Raw genomic sequence first — 25,031 nt, 5'->3', positions numbered from 1 at the left:
TTGTGAATTTCTACGGCCTCCGGTGTTCTTACCTTTTGTTTAGGTGTCAGTGGCGCATCTGTAAACAGTGGCCGTTTGTTTAGCCATAGCCACTCGCTGCGTAGCCTGAGACCGCCCCTCGGCCGCACCTGGCATGCGTTAGTCTGTCGCCTGGCACGGTGCGGAGGATAGAGAGGCGTGGAAGACACGGTTTTTTTAAATGAGCGGTTTTATGTTTAAAGGAAATGTTGTTGTGCCTGGCAAAAGGCTGGTGTGCTTTCTCACACACACAACAAACAAAGACAAAGATCTCCTGTGTAGCCGGCAACAAACTGTTTGGGAAAGTGCTGTTAGCGAGCGCCTATGAAGGCCGGAATGGCACACGAGAGGGTGGGTGGCCAACACCACGCCGGCCAACAGCAGTCGCTCTAGAAGCATGACTGTTGTTTAGGTAGCTGGGATCTCATTCTAAACTAAACTATTAGCGTAACATATTTTTTATTTATCGGATAAGGCCCCACTGAGCTATGCTGCTCTTTTTCAAAAGCACCTGGCCATCACAAATGATAGCTCAACGAAGTGGCTTATCATCATCACCACGTGGAAATGTATAGCAGCCAAACACTCTAAACGCGTCATTTGGGTTCTAAATGTGGAGGGAAAAACCGGAGCACCTGGAGAAAAAGCCATGTGACCACGGGAAGAACTTGCAAACTCCAAATCTACAACAGGCATCAGGGTCAGGATCGAACCCACAAACTCGGGGTATACCAGACGAGTTCGTTACATCTCGCCACCGTGTTCTCCCTGTGGGTAGAAGCCGGCGTTGGTGACGGAGGGGGGGGGGTGGGGTAGGGGCGTCGTGGATACGGAGGGGGGAGCAGGGAGCGGGGAGGCGCCCAAACTGAATTAAATTGCGTTTCAGCACAGGGCCCCGGAAATAAACGATTCCATCTTCGCCGCCGCCGCCACTCACTCCTCTTGTCAAGGATTTCCGGCACCTCGCTGGCATTGCCACTCGCGCCAATTTCACGGCGTATTTGTCAAGAGAAAAAGAGAGCAGCACCTCTTCAGCAGAGCAAAGGCCCAGAATGCTGAGCGGTCAGCAACAAACAGCACTCTTTGAAGGAGTAATAGGTCAACCGGCATAGTAGGTTTCTTGAATCGAGCAAGGTTATGAGAGTTTAGAGGGGGTGGGGCGTGGGGGGGGGGAGACGATCATGGGAGCTGAATTCCAGAGTGGGGCAGTGTGATGGAAGAAGTGAGGTGACCTGCACTGGTGGAGAGTAGGTGGGTGAGGTGGTGGGTCTGCGAGTAGGTGAGTGAGGGGACGGGTGTGTGTGGAGGTGAGGTAGTGGGCAGGTGAGGTGGTGGATCTGCGAGTAGGTGAGTGAGGGGACGGGTGCGTGTGGAGGTGAGTAGGTGGGTGAGGTGGTGGGTCTGCGAGTAGGTGAGTGAGAGGATGGGTGCGTGTGGAGGTGAGGTGGTGGGCGGGTGAGTTTTTGTGATGTGCAGGGGATGGTGGTAGTGTGGTGGTAGATGAGATGAAGCAGTCCGTGTCTGGTGGAGACTGTCCTCAACATGGGCAGTGGAGGAATCGGCGAGCAAAGTTTTGCGGGAACCGTCACCGTGGTCGTAGCGATGGAAGAGTTTTTGGTGGCTTCTCTGATTTCCTCCCCGAGCTAAAAACACGCATTGTCGTTGGTGTTGAGTAAACGAGACGTTAATCTATGACGAGGTGAGGGTCTCTTGTGTTAAATTTGGGTACGTCAAATGCAAATGTGATTTGCTCTTGTGCTGCAAGGGACGATGTCTGGTTAAGTGAGCCAGGTAACGTTAACGTAAAAATATCTTCGAGAATGCTTTGCAGGCGAGGTGTCAACCAGCAAGATGGGAAAACAATTTCTCAACTTTTATTTTTACAATTAAGGCCCAATGAGCTCTTTTTCAGAAGTGACCTGGCTATCACAAATGATAGGTCAACGAAGTGGCTTATCGCGTGGACATTTATAGCAGCCAAATACTCTAAACATGTGATGTTGATTCTAAATGTGGAGGGAAAAACCCGGAGGACCCGGAGAAACATCCACTTGACAACAGGGAGAGCGAGAGAGAGAGACACGCAAACTCCAAATATACAGCAGGCATCGGGATCGAACCCACAACCTCCTCCATACTTAACAGCCAAGAGTGAGTGCTCAAATGTCACGGGCTGATTACCGGTAATTGGTGCGCGCGTGGGGAAGTCCGCCAGGCGTTGGCGTCTGCGACCCGCGAGTGAAGTTGCTGCTAACTCTGCGCACACGCGAGACCCGTGCAAAATGATACAACTCTTGAACGCTGTGACTTGCGTGGATTTTTAGTTGCGGAGAAGAAAAAACATTTTTTTTTCTTCCAAAAGTGAAATTTTAACGCTGCTCAAAAGTGCCCATAGATATAATAATATTAATATATTTTTTTATGCCATTGCCTTGGGATTTTTGTTAATGAAATTCCCCTTTTCTTCCTTCCCCTCAATTGCCTCTTGTCTTATATCTGGTGGTAAGTGCGACCTATTACAAACGCATGCCGGTTTGTGATGTGGTGGTTAAAGTCTGGAGTGTCCAAAGTTATTATTTTTCTTCTCGTTTTTTTTTTCGGTTCTATATCTTTTGTCGTTTGTCTTCCGTTTGTATCGTACCGTGAGAGTCCCGTTCAGTTCAACGGCATTTTTTATTATTATTTAACTTTTTAAAGGTTTCTTATCCCACCCCCGCCCCCAAACTCCATGGCCATCATCTCCGATTATCCCCGCACTCGCCACCGGTGCCTTTTCGTCTTTTTCGTTTGGCTGTCGACGAACCGGCGCGTCCCCTACGCCACTGGGATTTCCACATTCCACATTGTCGCTGATAGGGGGTGGCTTAAGAAATGTGAGCCGCTGACGCCCGCTTTCTCCCGAGCGGTGCGTTTTCGCATTCAGTAAATTACGTCGTCGTCGCGAGGGTGCAGGAGGGGCGTCCTACCTTAGCGACAAAAAAAAAACGCGACAAATTTCAGCGGAGGATTTTTTGGGGTTTGGTTTTCGGTTCCTTGCGCAGCCTCCCGTTTCGTTTGGACTCAAGCCGACAATGTTGATAGTCATACGCTTTAGCCCGTTCCCCCCACCGCCACTGGTGTACACATAAACATTCTGACACCCACCTGTCCTCTGTGTTCTTTCCACCTGTCCAGGTTTGTGTGGTGTGTGCGTGTCTCACCACCGCCCCCCAAATGCCTTACACGTGACATCGTCCCGGCAAAGCAGAAATTGATGCCCGTTTGGAATTGTTGGAATCGCCGAGACGGCGCCGGTCAATTTACCGACGTTGCCGTCGGAAGCATTCGGCTTTTGGTTCTGAAAGCTCCGCTATAATTATTACGGGTTTCACGACAAACCAAAATTAGGTTTAAAAAAAAAAGCACACGCGAGCACGCACGTGCAGGCCCGTTCCCCGGGTTTTTTTTTATCCACCCCACCCCCTCATCAATCGAAAAAGCCACAATCGGGTGTGGGGGAGTTTTTTTGGGTCATCTTGAGTTCCAATTCCAGGGCGATGAGTCGATTCTGCTTGCGCACGGCGAGGCGTGTGCGCGTACGCACGCCGCGTGTGAGTGCGTGCGCACGTGCGCACGCCATGTGTGTGTGTGTGCGCACGTGCGCACGCCATGTGTGTGTGTGTGCGCGCGTGCGCACGCCGTGTGTGTGTGTGTGCGCGCGTGCGCACGCCATGTGTGTGCGTGTGTGTGTGTGCGCACGCCATGTGTGTGTGTGTGGGCCCGGCGCCCAGTGCTGTGAGAGTTCTTTGTTTTTGTTTCCGCGCGACGCCGCCGCCGGTTGTGTTTTTGTTCCTCCCTCGCGCCGCGTCGCTTTTGTTTGACCGCACAAAGTTTACGAAACGCAGGGAGGTGGCCGGGTTGGATCGGGAGGTCGCAGGACGTCGAGCAGGAGGCGTCTGAGGGTCACGGGTTCCAATCTGGGTTACAGCCACCGACCGAGACTTACACCGGATTGTCTCAAATGTTAGCGAGGTTGATTGGTCTCACAGCCGGTCCCCCAATGACTGAACAGCAACACAAAAACGGCAAAATAACCCAACACTTTAAATTGGGTTCTGCGCTTAATTGAACTAAATTCCGGCTCCGATAATTAGAGTACGGGTTTGACTGTTGTGCGGCAAAGGTTCCTCCCGTATGGCAGAGCGGGAGGGACAGTGCTACCCTACTAGAAGGAGTCTCAGAAGTAGCTCTGTGACCTCCGCTTCCGTGGGTTTCCCAGCGGTCCCGCGCTGCTCTGCGAGGGGTACAGTGCGGGCACTTAGTCTTTCGCGACGATTCGGACGCCGACAATGCAATCGGGATGCAATCTTTTGGGGAAAATTCAACAGTTAAGGCAAAGCAAGCGAAACAGCTGCGTTTGTGAATTGTTAACCACTGCTGAAGTGAGTCTGTGTGTGTGTGTGTGCGCGCGCTTGCGCCGTGTTATCTATTCTGTGTGTCGGCGTGTGTGTGTGTGTGTGCACGGATGTTGTTGCGCGTTGCTTATGGCTCTGTGCGTGCGTGTTCGCGCGTGTGCTAGCACGCGTGTGTGTGCGTCTGTGGTTTTGTTTGTCCTTGCGTGTGTTTAATATCATGCCGTGCTTTCCTGCGATCTGTCCCCCTGCGCTAACACGGACCGAGGCCCCCAACCTGAACCACCACCACTTGCACTCAACCCAAATAGGCCGCCGAGATTGCCGCCACACAAACAACATCACACCGGGGGTCGATTATGCTTCAAATTTACTGTGACGTTGTTCCGTTGAAATCGCCAATGATGGCTACACTGTTCTTGTAATTAATTGGTGACGACCCGATTTTTTTAATTGAACCCCCCCACCCCCCCGGGTATCATGCAAGCGAGGACTTTCCGTTGCAAGAATTCTGATCGTCCCGCTAAACTGAAATATTTTAGCAACGGGCATCCACCAAGGACGAATTGCGATGGTGCCTCTGTCGTTGATTATTATAATTATCCATCGTTGGACCCCGGAATGTCGGTACGTGAAAAAAACAAGACGCTACGCTGAGATGCATGCGGCTGCGTTTTAGAAGCCATGTAAATTCTAATGTTACATCCACTAGTGCCTTTTGATGATGATGAATCCAAAGTCTGATGAATCCGAAATCTATTGTACAAATTTGTACAAATTAATTAAGAACAATTTGTACAAATCAACTAAGAACAGTTGAGCCAAGTTCCTAAATTTTAATGAACTCGTTCAGCTCAATTAAATTCTAATTAAACAGTCACAGGGCACAATTACAATCCGCAGCGTCTAAAAGTCACCGCGTGTCAAGCCGCCACCGATTGCCGTGAAAGACGCCGCTCGGCATCTGCCACTTTTAAAATAAATCAATCTCGAAATTGCCGGCTTTCTTCCCGATCTTCCTTGCTACCCTACTCCCATCCTTTACATTCTCCTCTACGTGGCCACGGGAACACACGCGCGCGCGCGCACACACACACACACCTCTTCGATTTCACCTCCGAGTTATTCGTCTACGGTATAAATCCCGAGGATCTCCCATACCCCTGGTATCCAACTCGATCCCCCATGCGGCCTGCCCGCCGTGACGCGTCGCACACGTATTAACCGATGACGCCCTCTGGTTCCCCTGCGTTGCCCAGTTTCGGACAAGTGGCCTTGCCTAAACGAGCAAAATTTGACAGCAAAATCCATTTCTGACCCAGCGACCTTTCCATCGTTCCCCCCCCTCCCACGAATCGTGTGGATGTGACGATTGGACTGTCGTACCACGCCGGTCTCGGGTGTCGTACCCGCTACGCGCACTTGCTCAGAGCGATGTCCCGACGGGTCCGCCGCGCGTGTTGCTGCTGCTGCTGCTATGCTGCTGCTGCTGCTATGCTGCTGCTATGCTGCTGCTGCTGCTATGCTGCTGCTATGCTGCTGCTATGCTGCTGCTGCTGCTGCTGCTGCTATGCTGCTGCTATGCTGCTGCTATGCTGCTGCTGCTATGCTGCTGCTGCTGCTGCTGCTATGCTGCTGCTGCTGCCGCTGCTTCTTCGGGAAGTTTACTTTCCGAAGAATCGGCTTCCACCCTGCCCCCGCTCCCCCCTTTCCGGCACGCACGGCGAAGACCTCGGGAGTCGTGCCGGAAAGCAACGCGCGGGCGGCACGACTGCGTCGTTCGCGCGCCCCGCGTCTCGTGCCGAGTGTGACTCTCGTCGTTGTAATTGTTTCGGGAAGTCGTCGTGGCACGTGATGTCGTTACGCGCGCACGAGTTGGACGGTGCTAACTCTCTTCCTTCTCTTTCCTCTTCCTCCTTTCTCCTACGGTGACGTTTGCCCACGCGGCCGCCTTCTCAACAGATGACGACCCAGCTCCCCTGTGAGTATTGCTTCCGGTCGCACTTCCCGGTTTTGGGGGGTCATGTGGCGTGGGCGTGGGGGGGGGGGGTTCTTTGTTTTAACCATACTTTGCCACACTAACTAAACTCGTTTTTGTTTCACCACGTAAGGCCTAAACTGAGCTCCGTAGCTCTCTTTCAAGAGCCGACCTGGCGATCACAAATGATATCCCAACGAAGTGGGCTGATCATCCAACATGTGAACATTTATATCGGCAGCCAAATACTCTGAATGTGGAGGGGAAAAACTGGAGGACCCGGAGAAAACTCCACGCTAACCACGGCGACGAGAGAGAGACCGCAAACTCCAAATATGCAGCAGGCGTCGGGGACGGGATCGAACCCACAAACTCCTGTGTACCAGGCGAGGTAGTCAACATCTTATCCCCGGTAGCAGTTGGATGAATGATGGTGGTAGGGAGGCTCAGGACCGTTTTTTCGATATTTTTCTCACCACTGACATTAGCCGGATATTCGATCTCGGATCGTAATCAGGATCCCCGAGAGTGAGTTTAATACGTAGGCTTCGTGACCAATATCCTCCTTAATACCAATATCATCCATAATACCAATATCATCCAAGGGTGCATACCACCGCGCTGACGTGGCGAGCGGTAAGAGCACGTCGGGCCAAGCCATTCGATCCCGGCAGGCCGCCCTGGTGAACGTTGTGCGTGGCGTGTTAATCGTAGCCGCCACGCGCCAGAGGACGTTAAAGATCCCCCGCGACGTCGTTGGGGAAAGAGGGGGGAGGGTTCCGCTCGTGTGTGCCTGCCGGCGTCACGGTACCGCATTTGCCAAATTTGTCTCGGGTTGGGATCGCGCACGCGAGGCAACGTGGGCGCCTGCCGTGTAGCTACCGCAGTCGTTTGTCGTGTTCTTGAAAATCAGCGGCGCTGCGTGTATGAGAACGAGAGCGCCAATATGTATGGTGCGAAAGAAGTTCAACATACGTGTTCTCCTATAACGCAGCGTATTGTTTTCATAACGCGAATTGGGTAGATGACGCGATGTTGAATGTTGTGTTATGGAACACGGTTTTTCTGTAACACGGGACGTGAATTTGATGTAAAGCGTCGCGCGATTAGGAACGAGTGGATGTCACGGCTGCCTCTGCATAACATCCGCACAAGGCATTGGGATGCTGCTGGATGCTTCTAGATGCTAGCCACGCACCCTCAGTCTTTGTTCGGCCCGCGTACCCTTTCGATTTAAAGCTTTCGTGACTGCAGGGATTCATCTTCTTGGTTCTTTCGGTAAAGTCACGTAGAAGGGAAATAATAAAATAAATAACCAATTTTCATTATAGTCATTTTTCTTATTTTATTATTTCCCTTCTACGTGACTTTACCGAAAGAACCAAGAAGATGTGCTTTACCCCTCCATTGTTTATTATAACGCGTTTTTTTTTTTATTCCATCAAGCGGTGTTCTTTAGGAAGGCACCTCCCACCGCGTTATAGGAGAACCAGGCTGTACTTGATGTACAATATAGTAACTGCGGCTAAGTTGAACCTCGTCGTCGTAGTCGCACACACAGACACATACAGACGCGCACAGACACACACAGACACACACAGACACACACAGACACACACAGACACACACAGACACACACAGACACACACAGACACACACAGACACACACAGACACACACAGACACACACAGACATGCGCGTGACTCCTGCTTTGTGTCCCTGTTGTCTTGGCAGGAAGAGCAACTCCACCAACAATCACAAGGAGAAGGTTCGTCAGCGCAATACTAATTAACTTAGTATACGGAGGTAAGGCTGTGTGCGAGGTGGGTTTGTCTGTGCAGTGTGTGAGATTGTGAGTGTGGACATGGCGCCCCTGTGCGTGTGCGCGTGTTTGGGGAGCGGTGGTGTAGCAGTTGCCACGCTGCTCCTCAAACGCGGCGAACCGAGGTTCGATTCCCGCTCACGGCCAACAACAGTGACGGTTATCTTAATCGGTCCTGGGCCTCCCCTAGGTTGACTCGGCCTCATGAGTACCTGTTGTATAAAACATGACCACTGGGGAGACAAAGGCGGCCGGGCGTGCTGTTGGCCACCCACCCCCTCGTGAGCTGTGCCGGCCTTCATAGGTGCTCGCGAACAGCACTTGCCCCAACAGTCTGTTAAGGCTACACGGGGGATCTTTGTCTTTGGTACTAGGAAGCAGTAGTCAAGCGGTCATTGTGCCACGCTCCGAGCCCGGCGACCCGAGTTCGATTCCTGCTCACTGCCAACATCGGTGACCATTATCTGAACCCCTGCTGGGCCGCCTCCTCCTCTAGGTCGAATCAGCCTCCTCATGAGTGTACCTGTTGTGCGGCGTGTAAACATCGCCACTGGGGAGACAAAGGTGGCCGGGTGTAGTGCTTGGCCCCACCCACCACCTCGTGTGCCGTGCCGGCCTTCATAGGTGCTCCACGCTAAGAGCACTTGCCTCAACAGTCTGTTCCAGGCTACACGGGGGATCTTTGTCTTTGTGTAAGCGGTGGCGCAGCGTCACGAACCCGGTGATGCAATTTCGATTCCCACTCGCCACCAACAGTGACAGTGCATGAGTGACGAGTATCTGAGCCCGGTCCTGGGCCTCGCCTTGTTTTGACTCGACCGCCAACCAAATACCCGGTGCATTTAAGTGTATGGTAGACATCGGCACTGGGGTGTGATGCTGGCCATCAACCCCCTCCTCCTACCCCCTTGCAAGCGAGGACACGCTTGCAAATGAAGGGATTGTGTCGGGGCCACACCGCAACCGTTCTCCTACACGAATTAAAATGCCAAAATGTCCGATCGTCAGACATCTCTCGTTGTCGTAACCGCGGCTCGCTCTGCTTGCCGCGGTTATGACCGCGGCCGCACGCGCCGTCGTGGCCGTTAACCGTCGCCGGTATCCTGTGTCGCCGGCGTGCGGTGACCGCGAGCGGTTTTCCATGCGGTCGCTTTACGCGCACACGGAGTGTGGGGCCCCCGGGATGCGATCGCCTTTCATCCCGCGCCCGCCCGCCCGCCCGCTCGGGGTTCATCGCGTTGCCGAGGTGGCTTAACGTCTCCCGCGTTTGTGTTTACGTTTGAGCGACAGTTTATTTTTGTATCCTCTTGTCAAGCCGTGTGCCAGACGTGTGCCTCCCCCACCCCCCACTAAGCGGGTCTTGCGATTTGAATCATCCCACCCACCCACCCCTCCGGCGGCTAGTATCAACAATACTCGCCAGGAGCGTTCCAACCAAAAAATAAGAGACTCTATCAGAGCGTTAAATGCGCGAGTTTATTTTTTTACCACCCCCCCCCCTTCCCGTTGGGGTCCAATGGTTCTCACGGTGGACCGCCAGAGGTCACACCGGGGTTTAACGCTGCCACCTGGCACGCCAGCGGTCAACTATGAAAGCGGGTTTTCTCAAATCTCCTCGGCCCCACTCCGGCCACACACCCAGCGATGTCACACGGGGTCACCGCAGTGCGGCTGCGATTAGCGGGTTGCGTGGGGTGAAGTGTGGGTGGCTTGTCTCCACACCTCCGATTTAGCGCGATTGGCTACGTACGGTGCGAAGGAAGTTCAATACACATACGTGATGCCCATAGACCAATGTGACCCATAGACTCAACACTGCCCAGAGACTCAACACTGCACAAATACTAACACGATCCATAGACTCAACACTGCCCATAGTCTCATCACTGCCAGTACACTCAACACTGCACCTCCGATTAGCATGGCTGGCTACGTACGGTGCGAAAGAAGTTAATCACACGCACGCATAACGAGAAGTTTGACCTGCGCGGAAGACTAGGCCAAGTACCCCTTTAGAAGAGGTCCTCTGCAGCACCTTTACACCGTTTACAAGTTGCCGGACACGACGCTAGCTGCGGTGACCCTGAAAACAACTTGCCATCTGCCTCACAATGAAACGGCTCTCATGGTCCGCCATCGCCCCAACATAAACACACATGGGGGGAGGGGTCCGTTCCTACGTGCTTTCATCCCTGACGCGAGTGAATCGGTGAGGGCTGGATCATCGGTCAACCCCTGTGTGTGTTGTACGTACGTGCGTTGAGCTTCTTCCGCACCGTACGTAGCCAACCGTGCTAATCGGAGGTGCAGTGCTGAGTCTATGGGCAATGCCGAGTCTATGGGCAGTGTTAGTCTATGGGTAGTGTTGAGTCTATGGGCAGTGTTGAGTCTATGGGCAGTGTTGAGTCTATGGGCAGTGTCGAGTCTATGGGCAGTGTTGAGTCTATGGGCAGTGTTGAGTCTATGGGCAATGTCGAGTCTATGGGCAGTGTCGAGTCTATGGGCAGTGTCGAGTCTATGGGCAGTGCTGAGTCTATGGGCAGTGCTGAGTCTATGGGCAAGTGCGTATGTTTAACTTTTTCCGCACCGTACGTAGCCAACCGTGCTGATCGGAGGTGCTCCACTCGGGACCCTGTCGGGTGCAGCAGTGAGAGGTGTGAACTAACTGGGGTGATCCACCCCTTAGATGTGACCGCAGCAGGATTTCACGCTACGTCCGAATCTGTGCTTGGTATAGAAAGGGAACGCCAGTCCTGTTGGTTGGAGCTATTGTGTGCCTGTTGAGGTCTGTCCCCAATGTTTATTCCGATTTCCTCCGTTATTTTTCCTCTCTCCCGCCCCCCTCCCCCCCAGGTTTAGCATTGCCGCTTCCTCCTTTGCCCGGCTTGTGGCAGCCGCTTCTGTCCTGCTCAAAGCTCCATCGGCAACCCACCACCACAACGACACCACCACCACCACAACGACACCACCACCACCACAACGACACCACCATCACCAACCCTCTGCTTTCGAAGATACACGCGAGGGCACGCGCACGCACGCACACAATTCTATATTGAACGAACGTATGTGTAGGTGTGATGATAATAATAATGATAATCGTTCTAATTTTGAGTATTACGTGTAATTTTTATTTCCCTTTCCAAACGTCTTGTTCCCTCCCCATCCCTATTCGCGCGCATTCGTGCGGGCTTAGCATGTTTAGCTCACTGGCGCAATAACTTAACAACGTGATCCCACCGTGGGGGATAGTTTTACGGCAATCATTGGCCGGCAAGGAATCAACGATGGGCAACTGTGGGCAACCATGGGCAACCATGGGCAACCATGGGCAAATTGGGCAGGGCAGCAGAATTCGTTGGGGGATTGTCAACCGCTCGGTCAGTACAAGATCACAACGGCAACGCGACTAAGGACGTTCACGGCACTCCCGCACGCTCCTGTCCAACGAAGTCTCCCCTCTCCACCAGATCCTGCGGCTGCTGCTGCTGCGGCTGCTGCGGCTGCTGCGGCTGCTGCGGCTGCTGCGGCTGCTGCGGCTGCTGCGGCTGCTGCGGCTGCTGCGGCTGCTGCGGCTGCTGCGGCTGCTGCGGCTGCTGCGGCTGCTGCGGCTGCTGCGGCTGCTGCGGCTGCTGCGGCTGCTGCGGCTGCTGCGGCTGCTGCGGCTGCTGCGGCTGCTGCGGCTGCTGCGGCTGCTGCGGCTGCTGCGGCTGCTGCAGCTGCCGCATAGAGATCTGCAGATTCCTATCGGAGACGATAGACTCGCACACCGGTAGAGACCCATACACACACAAACTCGTCAGTCTGCCCTGACAGTCACACTCGCCCATCCGACCATCTGGCTTTAGACTCCCGTAGAAATCTGCAGAATGGTACAGGAGACAGACCCGTAGACTCGCGCTCCCAACGGAGACCCATGGACTCGCGTAGAGACCCAGGTCCCCGTGCAGACCACCCCCAAAGTCTGTCTCGGCAATCGGCCCTTGCCTTTCCCGCACACACACACATCCCACCCAGCGTAACAGATTGATCAATACAACTCACTGCACGACGGGCTTTCTATCTCGCTCTCACCTGCCCACATCGCACGCACCGGACGTCAATCGGCCCTTTCTCTAACGGAGAGGATGGGGCTTGATGTCATCGTTTGGGCCGCCCCACGGCTGAAAGTTGCCATCGCCAGTTGTGCTCGCGACGGATCGCTGCGGTGGGATCCGTTCAACATTTTTTGGGCCAGTGAAGCATTACTAGGTTACTTTTGAAGGCACACGAGTTTTGTTTCATTTTTTTCCCATCGCAATCGGCGACTGCGGAAAGGGTTTGCCCTTCAATTTCCTTCGGTACACCTCCCCCCACCCCCAACACACCCTTCGGCCTTTACGTTGCAAACATTTTGTAAAACGTTCGCAGGAATTTGGGGTCTGGAAAATCACGAACTTGGGCGGGGGGGGGGGGTCCCTCGCTGACCAGCGGTCGGTGAACAATGCTTGAAGCCGTTCTGGTGGTGCCGCTCGTTGATTTGACCGCGCCAAGGTTGCGCCGACGGTGCCGCCGCCAGCGTGCCGCAGGGCGGAGGTGCGACTCCCCGTCCACGCTGGCAGCGCGATTGCCAACACCGCAGGCGCCGAGGTCCCCTCTCGGCCTTGTCCAGACCACCAGCCCCTGAGCCGAACCTTCCGGCCGCATCGTCGTTGAGACCGCCAACCCCCCCCCCCCCCCCCAACGGGCTCGTCGATAAAGCACGGCATTCGCGAATGCCCGCTGCTGCCGCTGCTGCTACCGCCCCCCCTATACCATCCGGGCTTGTCTTGGCGGTCGTTGGGTCTCGTACGGGAGGGCGGCTCACGCGAATCCGGTCGCAGAAGGTCACACGTTTGGCGCGACGGTCCTACGCTGACCGCATAAAGAAGGGGAAGGTCTCGTACACAGTCGGCTTTTGAGCCTGGTGATCTGGGCAAGGCACATTGAGCGCGGTGGTCACATGACGCACCCTGTGGGCACAGCAGCAGCAGCAGCGCACCTCTGCGCGTTGCAGCTCGGCACGTGTTTCCCCCCGGATCCACGACGCCTGCTGTTCGTGACGAGGAGGGACGGTCTCACCGTTCGCCAGGGGGAAGAGGCTCTGCGAGGTCACGTGACCGCTGGCGCTCCCCCCCCCCACCTCGTGGCGTGAGTGCGTGCAGTTTTTACAAAATAGCAAAGTCGACGTTCCACGTAACGCGCGCGTGTCCGTGTCGTCGTTGTAATGGGGGGTGTGCCATTTCTTTCCTGCCGTCCCACGAATTACTGAATTACTCGCTCTGTCTCCGTAGAAGAAGCTTATCCTTTTGTGTTGGTGCATGACTGTGATCGTCGAAGCGTGTGATTTAACAAAGTTATATCGTTGCATGCCTTCTCCCCCCCCCAACCCCCTCGCCCACCATCGTTAAGAGATTGCGAAGAGAATTTTAACGATGGGTTGGATTCCAAAGGGCGGAGAGATTATTTTTTTTTCTTTTTTTGCGCTGTCCACGTGTGGATGTAGCAGGACGGCCGCCGGCGGGTTCAACAATCTTTAATTCGGCGGCCACAGTGACGAGGTGTCGCCTCGCCTGGTATACGGGACGTCGTGGGTTCGAACCCGACCTTGACGCTGTATATTTAGAATTTGCGTGCGTGTGTCTTTCTCTCCCCGTGGTCGCGTGGAATTTTCTCCGGATTTTTCCCCTCCACATTTAGGTTCGACATCACGCCTTTACATTATTTGGCTACTGCTTTTAAATTTCCACACGATGACGATAACGCCACTTGGTTGAGCTATCATTTGTGATCGCCAGGTGGCTTCTGAGAAAGAGCTGCGTATAGCAGTTCAGTGGCGCCTTACCTGGCAAAATAAAAAATAATTGTTGAGAAAAATAAAAACTCCGCACTAAAACAAAAACGCATTCGGATTACAAGCGGCCGGGGTGTGAAAAAAAATATTTCTAATTTCGCTGTTTCAAAAAAAAAAATCTTGGCTGTTGTTAATCGTGGTGTTAAGTACTTGGTGAAAATTCTAAATTTGCTGACGATTGTGAATCGGTAGCGCGCTACTCCTATCGATCGTAGCTCACCCCGTCCGTGGGGGGGAGGGAGGGAGGGAGGAGGAGAGTTTGTAATTAACAATTATTAAACATCATTGCATGTTTTTTTTGCGCACGCTCCCGTGTCGTTGCGCCGTGTGTGTGTGTTTGTGTGTACTCATTTAACACGACCGCTTACTCCTCGATGAAGGGGTTGGGGGGTTAATTTTAGTTTCAGTTTTCATTTCGTGGAATCGCCGTCCGTCGCAGTGACGCAGCCACGCGGCGTCCTCGCGGATATCTTCCGTCCTGGCGCTGCTCTCGGCTGCTCGGCCGTTCACCATCGCGGGGAACGGACCCCCCCCCCCCCCCCCCCCCCCGTACGTTCCGTGTAAATAATCACGCTTCCTTGGAGTTTCCTCTCATTTCTGAGCGCACGCGTGCCACCCGCTCACGCACTCACCCGTCGCTTCATTAACGGCCGTGTCACCGATTGTATTTCTCCCCCGTTCAGAAAATAAAAGACTGGATTCTGTTGTTTTGCCCGGCGCTCCGGTTTACACCACCGCCCACCCACCACCCACCACATTTGCGGAATACACCACGCCGCCGTTGACCCTGGCCATTGACCGAGCAACCCAACGTTCCTGCCAGCTCCCTCCGCAGGAGGAATGTGTTTATTTGGGTGCTGGTCAAACTGTTGTTGTTTTTTATTCTCCTGAGCCGGAATTTGGCCAATTTTAAGTGCAGAGCCAACTTTTGTTAGCGGGTCCGCCCTGGCCCCGTCTCCTCACGCGAACCCTCACCGGGGCGACACGTTGAAATTAAAAGTTCGGAGACGATGACGATGGGTAAATAACTCTGCGTTGTTGTGCTGTCCTCCCGAGAAGTGGGACGACTCCTCCCACGAGAGATGAGCACCATAGATTTGTGAAACGGCAACAACGCTCGATTTACAAGTGTCCCTCCCGAGGGCTACCCTCGTGCCTCCAATCGTGACCAGACGCACACCGACATCAACCCTGCACGCGTCACACAAACGCCTTGGCAGGGAGTCCGGCCCCCAAATGTGAATTGCGGCCTATCTCTGATCACCATTGCCTACATTTATTATCGAAATGTTTTTTTAAAGGCGATAGGCTCTCCGTAGCAATGATAGCAACAGGTAGCAGAGTGCTCCATTGTAAGTTCGATTTGCCGCAGGTAAGCTCACACCGGCAACGCTTCACCGTAATATGGCTTCTAGTAATAGGTTTTTATCTGGCAGCAAAACTGACATTTTTTACAAGGGATCATGTTTGCATTAACCACAACACTTGCGGTCAAAATGCAAACAAAAAACACAACTCTGATAATGTATGCACTGTCCTTGAAATGTATTGGTCCACACCCGAGACAGCTTTTCTTAGAGCCTAGTCTCACATGGTGTTGGACCAGATGACGCCAAAAGGCGCACAACTCAAAGACAAGGCAAACATTATCCCTTGTAAAAGGAGTCAGTTTTGTTGCCAGATAAAATGATAAAAACATGTCACTATCTTGCTACTGGCAAAGGAGGTCTCATCATGTAACATAGCTTGTGTGTGCAGTCACTGCGTTGCTGACCGAGGAGAGACCATCACATCTCCTGTACTGGAGGACCCGGTTTTAATCACGACCATGCATTCAAACCCAGGTTTTGCAGGGGCTGTGGGTGTCGTTACGATCCATCCACTGCTGACAGAAGGCTTCCCCCTCATCGCCATATCTCTCTTCCCGCGGTCTTTGGAAGAAAAACGATCGCGTCTCATGGCTCGCGATTTCGACAAAAAACTCTGCCCCCTATTTGTGTCAACTTCCGCGCCAGGAGGTTGACTGGAACCGGCGACCTCACGAATGGCAATCTCCGATCGGCTGCCCCACACCACCACCACCACCACCGTGCCAGCCTCCCTGGGCGATGCTGCCTCGGCTCGGTACGGCAGTCGCAAGAATGCCCGTTACATCCTAATCGGAATATTTAGTTTGCGTGTGTGTTGAACTTCTCTCGCACCGCACGTAGTCAGCTGTGCAAAATCGGAGGTTCTGGAGGAATCCGATGAGATGCAAAGCTTTTTTAAATTCTTCATATTAAGTTCGCTTGCTTGCTTAGGACCGTGCAAATCTTTCGGTCGTTTTTTAACCCACTTCCCGTGATCCAATCGAGCTGACATTTTCCATACAGACTCGTTGTGCGTGACAATTAATGTTCGTGAAAAATTGTTTCCAAAATTTTACACTTTTTAGGACAAAAATATTATATTTAATTACCAATTGCTTAATGGTGCAATGCAATCATCTTGACCCATAGGTGGCAGCCATCTCAAGCCAGAGGACGAGTGGACTCTAGCCGCCACGCATATAAAGGATTTATAGTGAAAAACTTTGTTTTTACGGGTTAATTTTTTAACATGCCTAGCAGGGGCAGTTGCAGAACGTTCCAACAACAAACATAAATAAGAAAAAGGTTTTTATTTCGTAAAATATCTGCTGATTATCGGTCTCATCCGATATTAATAGAAACGATGTACTTTTAATTTTTCCAGGTGAGAAGTGACCTTGGCCACGAATGACGGCTCGGCGAAGTGGACTGAACGTGGTTATTCTGTGGGAATCTCGAGCAGAAGCCAACTGCTCTGACCGCGTGACGTTGATTCGACACGTGACCACGGGGAGAGAGATGCAAACTTGTAATGTACAGCAGGCGTCGGGGTCGGGATGGAACCCAGGACCTCCTGCATAACAGGCGAGGTAGTTAACGTCTCCTAACCACCGTGATGATGAGAGTGAGAGACACCGCAAACTCCAAATATACAGCAGCAGGCGTCAGGGTCGTGATTGAACACACGACCTCCTGCACACCAGGCGAGGTAGTTAACATCTCATAGCCACCGCGGTGCCCCATAATTTCATCGCTCCATCATCTCGGTGGATTTTGTGTTGGGCACATTCCCTCCCTTGGCTGTCACTCCGTTGTTAGTCTCCACCACTGCACATCGTCGTCACTTCTGGCCGTGACTTATGCTGCCCAAGTCCCTCTTAGCAGTCACGGTGGCTAGGATATGTTAACTACCTCGCCTGGTGTACAGGAGGTCGTGGGTTCGATCCCGACCCTGACGCCTGCTGCTGTATATTTGGAGTGTGCGTGTCTCTCTCTCATCATCATCACGGTGGTTAGGAGATGTTAACTACCTCGCCTGGTATGCAGGAGTTCGTGTGTTCCATCCCGACCCCGAAGCCTGCTGTACATTAGAAGTTTGCATCTCTCTTCCCGTGGTCGCGTGGCTTTTGCTCCGGGTCCCCCGGTTTTTCCCTCTGCATTTAGAATCAACATCACGCCGCGTTTAAGAGTATAGTTGGCTGCCACGACGTTTCCACACGAGGACAAGCCACTGCGTTGCGCAATCATTCGTGGCCAGGTCGCTTCTGAAAGAGAGCTGCATATTTCAGTGGGGGAGGTGCCTTACCTGGTGAAATAAAAATGTTAGTTTATATTGTTGTCAATCTTGATTTGAAGCTTTCGTGACTGCAGGAATCCATACTATTTGGTTCTTTAATAAAGTCACGTGGGTAGAAAAAATAATAATAAAACAGTGATTTATTATAATAATAGATCAGTGATCAATTTTTTTTTTTTACCTACGTGACTTTACCGATAGAAGCAAAGAGTATAAGTAGTTGTCGGTTTTCAATGCCCATGTGTCCAGCCTGCGTGTGTTCTCTGATCCGGCCTGGTGGTGGCAGTGGTGCTGCACGTGGCTGACTCTGGAGGCAGTAGCAGCAGCAGCAGCGAGGGTTGGTGGGTCACACAAAGATGGGTCAAAACCTCTCTTCCTGTCGGTGGCGAGGAACAGCAGAGCCGTCGCTCGGGCAGAGGTCGCAACCGGGTACCCGATACCCGTACTCTACCCGATACCCGGCTACCCTGGTGCGGCCGGGTACGGGTAGGCCGTGAGTCACTGGTGAGTAACTGTTTGTCACTCATTTCGGGTAGAGTACGGGTAGGGAACCTGTACCCGTACCCGGCCGGGTACGGGTACCCATTTGCGACCCTGGTGTGGTTGGGTACGGGTACGGGTAAGGAATAAAAACTCGTTTGCGACCTCTGCCCTCGGGGTACGGTGAATTGGGGCGACAGCCCCGGGTCCCGCGCTTTGGACGGCCCATAAAGGACCCGCACTCTGACTCGCCGGCAGAAGGCAATGTAGCATCTGTGTATTCCATGTTGTATGGGGGATTGAGTGTTGCTCCCTCGCGCGAGGCGTGGGGTTTTTCTCCGGGTGCTCCGGTTGCCCTCCTCCAACCACACGCGGATGAATGACGCGGCTTCGTCATTAAGCGGAGGAGCTGAATACGTCTTACAAATATCTTACGAAAAACATCTTGAAAATATCTTACAAAAAACATCTTGAAAATATCTTACAAAAAGCATCTTACAAATATATTACAAAAAACATTTTACAAATATCTTACAAAAAACATCTTACAAATATCTTACAAAAAACATCTTGAAAATATCTTACAAAAAACATCTTGAAAATATCTTACAAAAAACATCTTGAAAATATCTTACAAAAAACATCTTACAAATATATTACAACAAACATTTTACAAATATCTTACAAAAAACATCTTACAAATATATTACAAAAAACATTTTACAAATATCTTACAAAAAACATCTTACAAATATATTACAAAAAACATTTTACAAATATCTTACAAAAAACATCTTACAAATATTTTACGAAAAACATCTTACAAATATCTTACAAAAAACATTTTAAAGCTTTCGTGCCTGCAGGGATTCATCTTCTTGGTTCTTTCGGTAAAGTCACGTAGAATGGAAATAATAAAATAATGCAAATAAAACATAATAAAATAATTCTCACGACGTTTCGGCCACAACGCAAGCAGCCGTCCTCAGGTGAAGAACAGGTCTGTCAGAAAGACAGCGTCTGAATGAAACACCACCAGGCTTTCTGACAGACCTGTTCTTCACCTGAGGACGGCTGCTTGCGTTGTGGCCGAAACGTCGTGAGAATTATTTTATTATGTTTTATTTTTATTTTATTATTTCCCTTCTACGTGACTTTACCGAAAGAACCAAGAAGATTCAATTATTATGAATCGTAATAATTATTTATATTTATCACGTTTTCCGCACTTGCCTCTCGGCTTACGGCTTGGTACAAAGACAAAAGATCCCCCATGAGTTTAGCCTTTACCAGACTGTAGGGGCAAGTGCTGTTAGCGAGCGGCACCAATGAAGGCCGGCACGGCACACGAGGGGGCGGGTGGCCAACGCCACGCCCGGCCGCCTTTGTCTCCCCAGTGGTGAGATCTACACACCGCACCAGGTACTCGTTTGAGGCCGAGTCGACCTAGAGGAGACCCACGACCGGTTCATATAATCGCCACTGCTGTTGACAGCCGCCACCACCGCTATCATCGTCATCATCTTAACACGCAGGAAGAGGCTTTCGCGCCCAATATTAACCACAAGAGGTATGTTTTTGGGTTAGATCGCGTAAACATAGAAATGTGTCGGTAAACCCGCCACCACCCGACACGGCCAATTAGTGAGGTGGCCAACTCGTTACTCGTGCGGCACTAATCGGGTGTGCGTCGGAGACTGCGGCCACGACAACGTTGACAATTGCACACCGCACCATGTTTCTCAGTTGCTATTCAATTGTTACTGGTAGGAACCTCCTGGTTACACCAGCCCACAGGGGATTATTGTGTCCGTCCGTCCGTCGTGAATCCAAAAATGGGAGGGGTGGGGCTGGGTGGAGAGGGGAGGGTGGAGAGGGGCTGGGTGGGGAGGGGCTGGGTGGGGAGGGGAGGGTGGGGAGGGTGGGGAAGGTGGGGAGGGGCTGGGTGGGGAGGGGCTGGGTGGGGGCTGGGTGGGGTGTGGGAGGGGTGGGCTGGATGGGAAGGGGCTGGTCACCCCGTGGTGCCCTTATAAAACTCAACGTTTAACCTACTCACGCCGGCTTGTGCCCGCCCTCACAGTCGGGCATATTTGCGGAATACACCACGCCGCCGTTGACCCTGCAGGCCATTGACCGAGCAACCCAACGTTCCTACCAGCTCCCTCCGCAGAAATGGGTTTTATTTTACCAGGTGATTGTAAATGTTGTGGGTTTAAGTCTCCAACACACAACCGGTTAAGTGCCGAACGTGTCACGAATTAGCCTCGTTTGGTTTTGCGTGACGATCTGTGTGTCGGGTGGTGGCGGCGGCGGGTTTAACGACACACATTTTATATTTACGCGATTTAACCCCCCCCCAAAACAACCCACCTCTGATCGTGGGCTCACCATCATCGCTATGAACATGTCACTAAGATGGGATTGAGATTGAAGCCTCGGGGCCCTGCTGCCATCTAGCGACGTCTAGGGAGTGTCGTGGAGTCTCTCCTCCCGTTTCACCTCTCGCCGGCTTCCAACCTCGTGGCCACGATCGGGTTGCTATCCACTTATTATTTGTAAAAAATTAACCCGTAAAAACAAAGTTTTTCACTATAAATCCTTTATATGCGTGGCATCGGTTTTATTTTATTATTCATTTCTGTTTTTCTTAAGTAAGAGTTTCATTTTTTATCACATTGGTATTTTAAATAAAATATGAATTTTTTTTTTCCTAAAAGTGTAAAATTTTGGGAAAAATTTTTCACGAAAATAAATTGTCACGCACAACGAGTCTGTGTGCAAAATGTCAGCTCGATTGGATCACGGGAATTGGGTTAAAAAACGACCGAAAGATTTGCACGGTCGTAAGCGCGCAAGCAAGCAAGCAAGTGAACTTAATATAAAGGATTTAAAAATAATTATTATTATTTTATTTGACCAGGTAATGCCCACCCCACCACGAGCTGCATGGCCATTGTTTGTATCCATCGCCTATGCACAGGCGTCTTCATAGCGAGAACGAGAACTCAACACTTTGCTCAATAACACCCACACACAATAACACACACAATAACACACACACACACACCCACACACAATAACACACACAATAACACACACACACACCCACACACAATAACACACAATAACACCCACACACACACTCAATAACTCTTAATAACACACACACACAATAACACACACACACACTCAACAACACACACACTCAATAACTCTTAATAACACACACACACAATAACACACACACACACAATAACACACACACTCAATAACTCTTAATAACACACACACACAATAACACACACACTCAATAACACACACACACAATAACACACACACTCAATAACACACACACACAATAACACACACACTCAATAACTCTTAATAACACACACACTCAATAACACACACACACACAATAACACACACACTCAATAACACACACACACACAATAACACACACACTCAATAACTCTTAATAACACACACACACAATAACACACACACTCAATAACTCTTAATAACACACACACTCAATAACACACAAAATAACACACACACTCAATAACTCTTAATAACACACACACTCAATAACACACAAAATAACACACACACTCAATAACACACAAAATAACACACACACTCAATAACACACACTCACACAATAACACACACACAATAACACACACACACACTCAACACACACACACACTCAATAACACACACACAACACACACAATAACACACACAATAACACACACACAACACACACAATAACACACACAATAACACTCACACCCAATAACACACACACACAATAACACACACACTCAATAACACACACACACAATAACACACTAACACACACACACAATAACACCCACACACAATAACACACACACACAATAACACACACACTCAATAACTCTTAATAACACACACACTCAATAACACACACACACACAATAACACACACACTCAATAACACACACACACACAATAACACACACACTCAATAACACACACACACACAATAACACACTAACACACACACACAATAACACCCACACACAATAACACACACACACAATAACACACACACTCAATAACTCTTAATAACACACACACTCAATAACACACACACACACAATAACACACACACTCAATAACACACACACACACAATAACACACACACTCAATAACTCTTAATAACACACACACTCAATAACACACAAAATAACACACACACTCAATAACTCTTAATAACACACACACACAATAACACACACACTCAATAACTCTTAATAACACACACACTCAATAACACACAAAATAACACACACACTCAATAACACACACTCACACAATAACACACACACAATAACACACACACACACTCAACAACACACTCAATAACACACACACAACACACACAATAACACACACAATAACACACACACAACACACACAATAACACACACAATAACACACACACACACACAATAACACCCACACACAATAACACTCACACCCAATAACACACACACACAATAACACACACACACAATAACACACTAACACACACACACAATAACACCCACACACAATAACACACACACACAATAACACACACACTCAATAACACACACACACAATAACACACACACTCAATAACACACACACACAATAACACACTAACACACACACACAATAACACCCACACACAATAACACTCACACCCAATAACACACACACACAATAACACTCACACCCAATAACACACACACACAATAACACACTAACACACACACACACAATAACACTCACACCCAATAACACACACACTCAATAACACACACACACAATAACACACACACAATAACGCACTAACACACACACAATAACACACTAACACACACACACACAATAACACACACACTCAATAAGAATTGCTCGCGAACAGAACTTGCCCCAAGTCTGTTTAGGCTATACGGGTATCTTTGTCTTTATAGTGTGGGGAGTGGTGGCGCAGTGGTTAGCGCACTCGCGCTACGCCGACCCGAGGTCGATTCCCGCTCACGGCCAACACCGGTGACGATTATCTGAACCGGTCCTGGGCCTCCCCTAGGTCGACACCTCCACTCGGGAGACAAAGGCGGCCGGGCGTGGTGCTGGCCAACCACCCGTTCGGACCTGCGACAAACGGTACTCGCCCCGCCCCCCTCGCTAACAGCACTTGCCCCGAGCGGTCTCTTACGGGGATCTTGGTGTGCGTGTTTAGCCGGATCGAGGGGGCTAAACGGGGCGCGGCACGGGCTAGAGAAGAGATGGAGTGATGGGTGGATGAGTGGCACGGGCTAGAGAAGAGATGGAGTGATGGGTGGATGAGTGGCACAGGCTAGAGAAGAGATGGAGTGATGGGTGGGTGAGTGGCACAGGCTAGAGAAGAGATGGAGTGATGGGTGGATGAGTGGCAAGGGCTAGAGAAGAGATGGAGTGATGGGTGGATGAGTGGCACGGGCTAGAGAAGAGATGGAGTGATGGGTGGATGAGTGGCACGGGCTAGAGAAGAGATGGAGTGATGGGTGGATGAGTGGCACGGGCTAGAGAAGAGATGGAGTGATGGGTGGATGAGTGGCACAGGCTAGAGAAGAGATGGAGTGATGGGTGGATGAGTGGCAAGGGCTAGAGAAGAGATGGAGTGATGGGTGGATGAGTGGCACGGGCTAGAGAAGAGATGGAGTGATGGGTGGATGAGTGGCACGGGCTAGAGAAGAGATGGAGTGATGGGTGGGATGAGTGGCACGGGCTAGAGAAGAGATGGAGTGATGGGTGGATGAGTGGCACGGGCTAGAGAAGAGATGGAGTGATGGGTGGATGAGTGGCACGGGCTAGAGAAGAGATGGAGTGATGGGTGGATGAGTGGCAAGGGCTAGAGAAGAGATGGAGTGATGGGTGGATGAGTGGCACGGGCTAGAGAAGAGATGGAGTGATGGGTGGATGAGTGGCACGGGCTAGAGAAGAGATGGAGTGATGGGTGGGTGAGTTGCACAGGCTAGAGAAGAGATGGAGTGATGGGTGGATGAGTGGCACGGGCTAGAGAAGAGATGGAGTGATGGGTGGGTGAGTGGCACAGGCTAGAGAAGAGATGGAGTGATGGGTGGATGAGTGGCACGGGCTAGAGAAGAGATGGAGTGATGGGTGGGTGAGTGGCACAGGCTAGAGATGAGATGGAGTGATGGGTGGATGAGTGGCACGGGCTAGAGAAGAGATGGAGTGATGGGTGAGTGAGTGGCACAGGCTAGAGAAGAGATGGAGTGATGGGTGGATGAGTGGCACGGGCTAGAGAAGAGATGGAGTGATGGGTGGATGAGTGGCACAGGCTAGAGAAGAGATGGAGTGATGGGTGGTGAGTGGCACGGGCTAGAGAAGAGATGGAGTGATGGGTGAGTGAGTGGCACAGGCTAGAGAAGAGATGGAGTGATGGGTGGGTGAGTTGCACAGGCTAGAGAAGAGATGGAGTGATGGGTGGATGAGTGGCACGGGCTAGAGAAGAGATGGAGTGATGGGTGAGTGAGTGGCACAGGCTAGAGAAGAGATGGAGTGATGGGTGGATGAGTGGCACGGGCTAGAGAAGAGATGGAGTGATGGGTGGGTGAGTGGCACGGGCTAGAGAAGAGATGGAGTGATGGGTGGGTGAGTGGCACGGGCTAGAGAAGAGATGGAGTGATGGGTGGGTGAGTGGCACGGGCTAGAGAAGAGATGGAGTGATGGGTGGGTGAGTGGCACGGGCTAGAGAAGAGATGGAGTGATGGGTGGGTGAG

At 51.2% G+C, this 25,031-nt stretch overlaps 1 protein-coding gene across 3 annotated transcripts in view; it reads left to right on the top strand.

Annotated features, from left to right (window-relative positions):
- NPTN (neuroplastin) overlaps positions 1-11,317 on the top strand; it is a 40,292-nt gene extending 28,975 nt beyond the window's left edge. For all 3 annotated transcript variants that reach the window (XM_078623529.1, XM_078623528.1, XM_078623527.1), the window contains exons 6-8: positions 6,372-6,390; positions 8,122-8,193; positions 11,063-11,317. In XM_078623529.1, the coding sequence (XP_078479655.1) occupies positions 6,372-6,390; positions 8,122-8,179 (77 nt within the window). In that variant the 3' untranslated portion in view covers positions 8,180-8,193; positions 11,063-11,317. The remainder of the gene's footprint in view (positions 1-6,371; positions 6,391-8,121; positions 8,194-11,062) is intronic.
- The last annotated feature ends 13,714 nt before the right edge of the window (positions 11,318-25,031 follow it).

Source organism: Lampetra planeri, unplaced genomic scaffold (genome assembly GCF_965212315.1).
Source record: "Lampetra planeri unplaced genomic scaffold, kcLamPlan1.2.h2 scaffold_305, whole genome shotgun sequence".
NCBI classification, from domain to species: Eukaryota; Metazoa; Chordata; class Hyperoartia; order Petromyzontiformes; family Petromyzontidae; genus Lampetra; species Lampetra planeri.
Note: the sequence above shows the minus strand (reverse complement) of the source record. Positions and strands in the feature narration are given on the sequence as shown.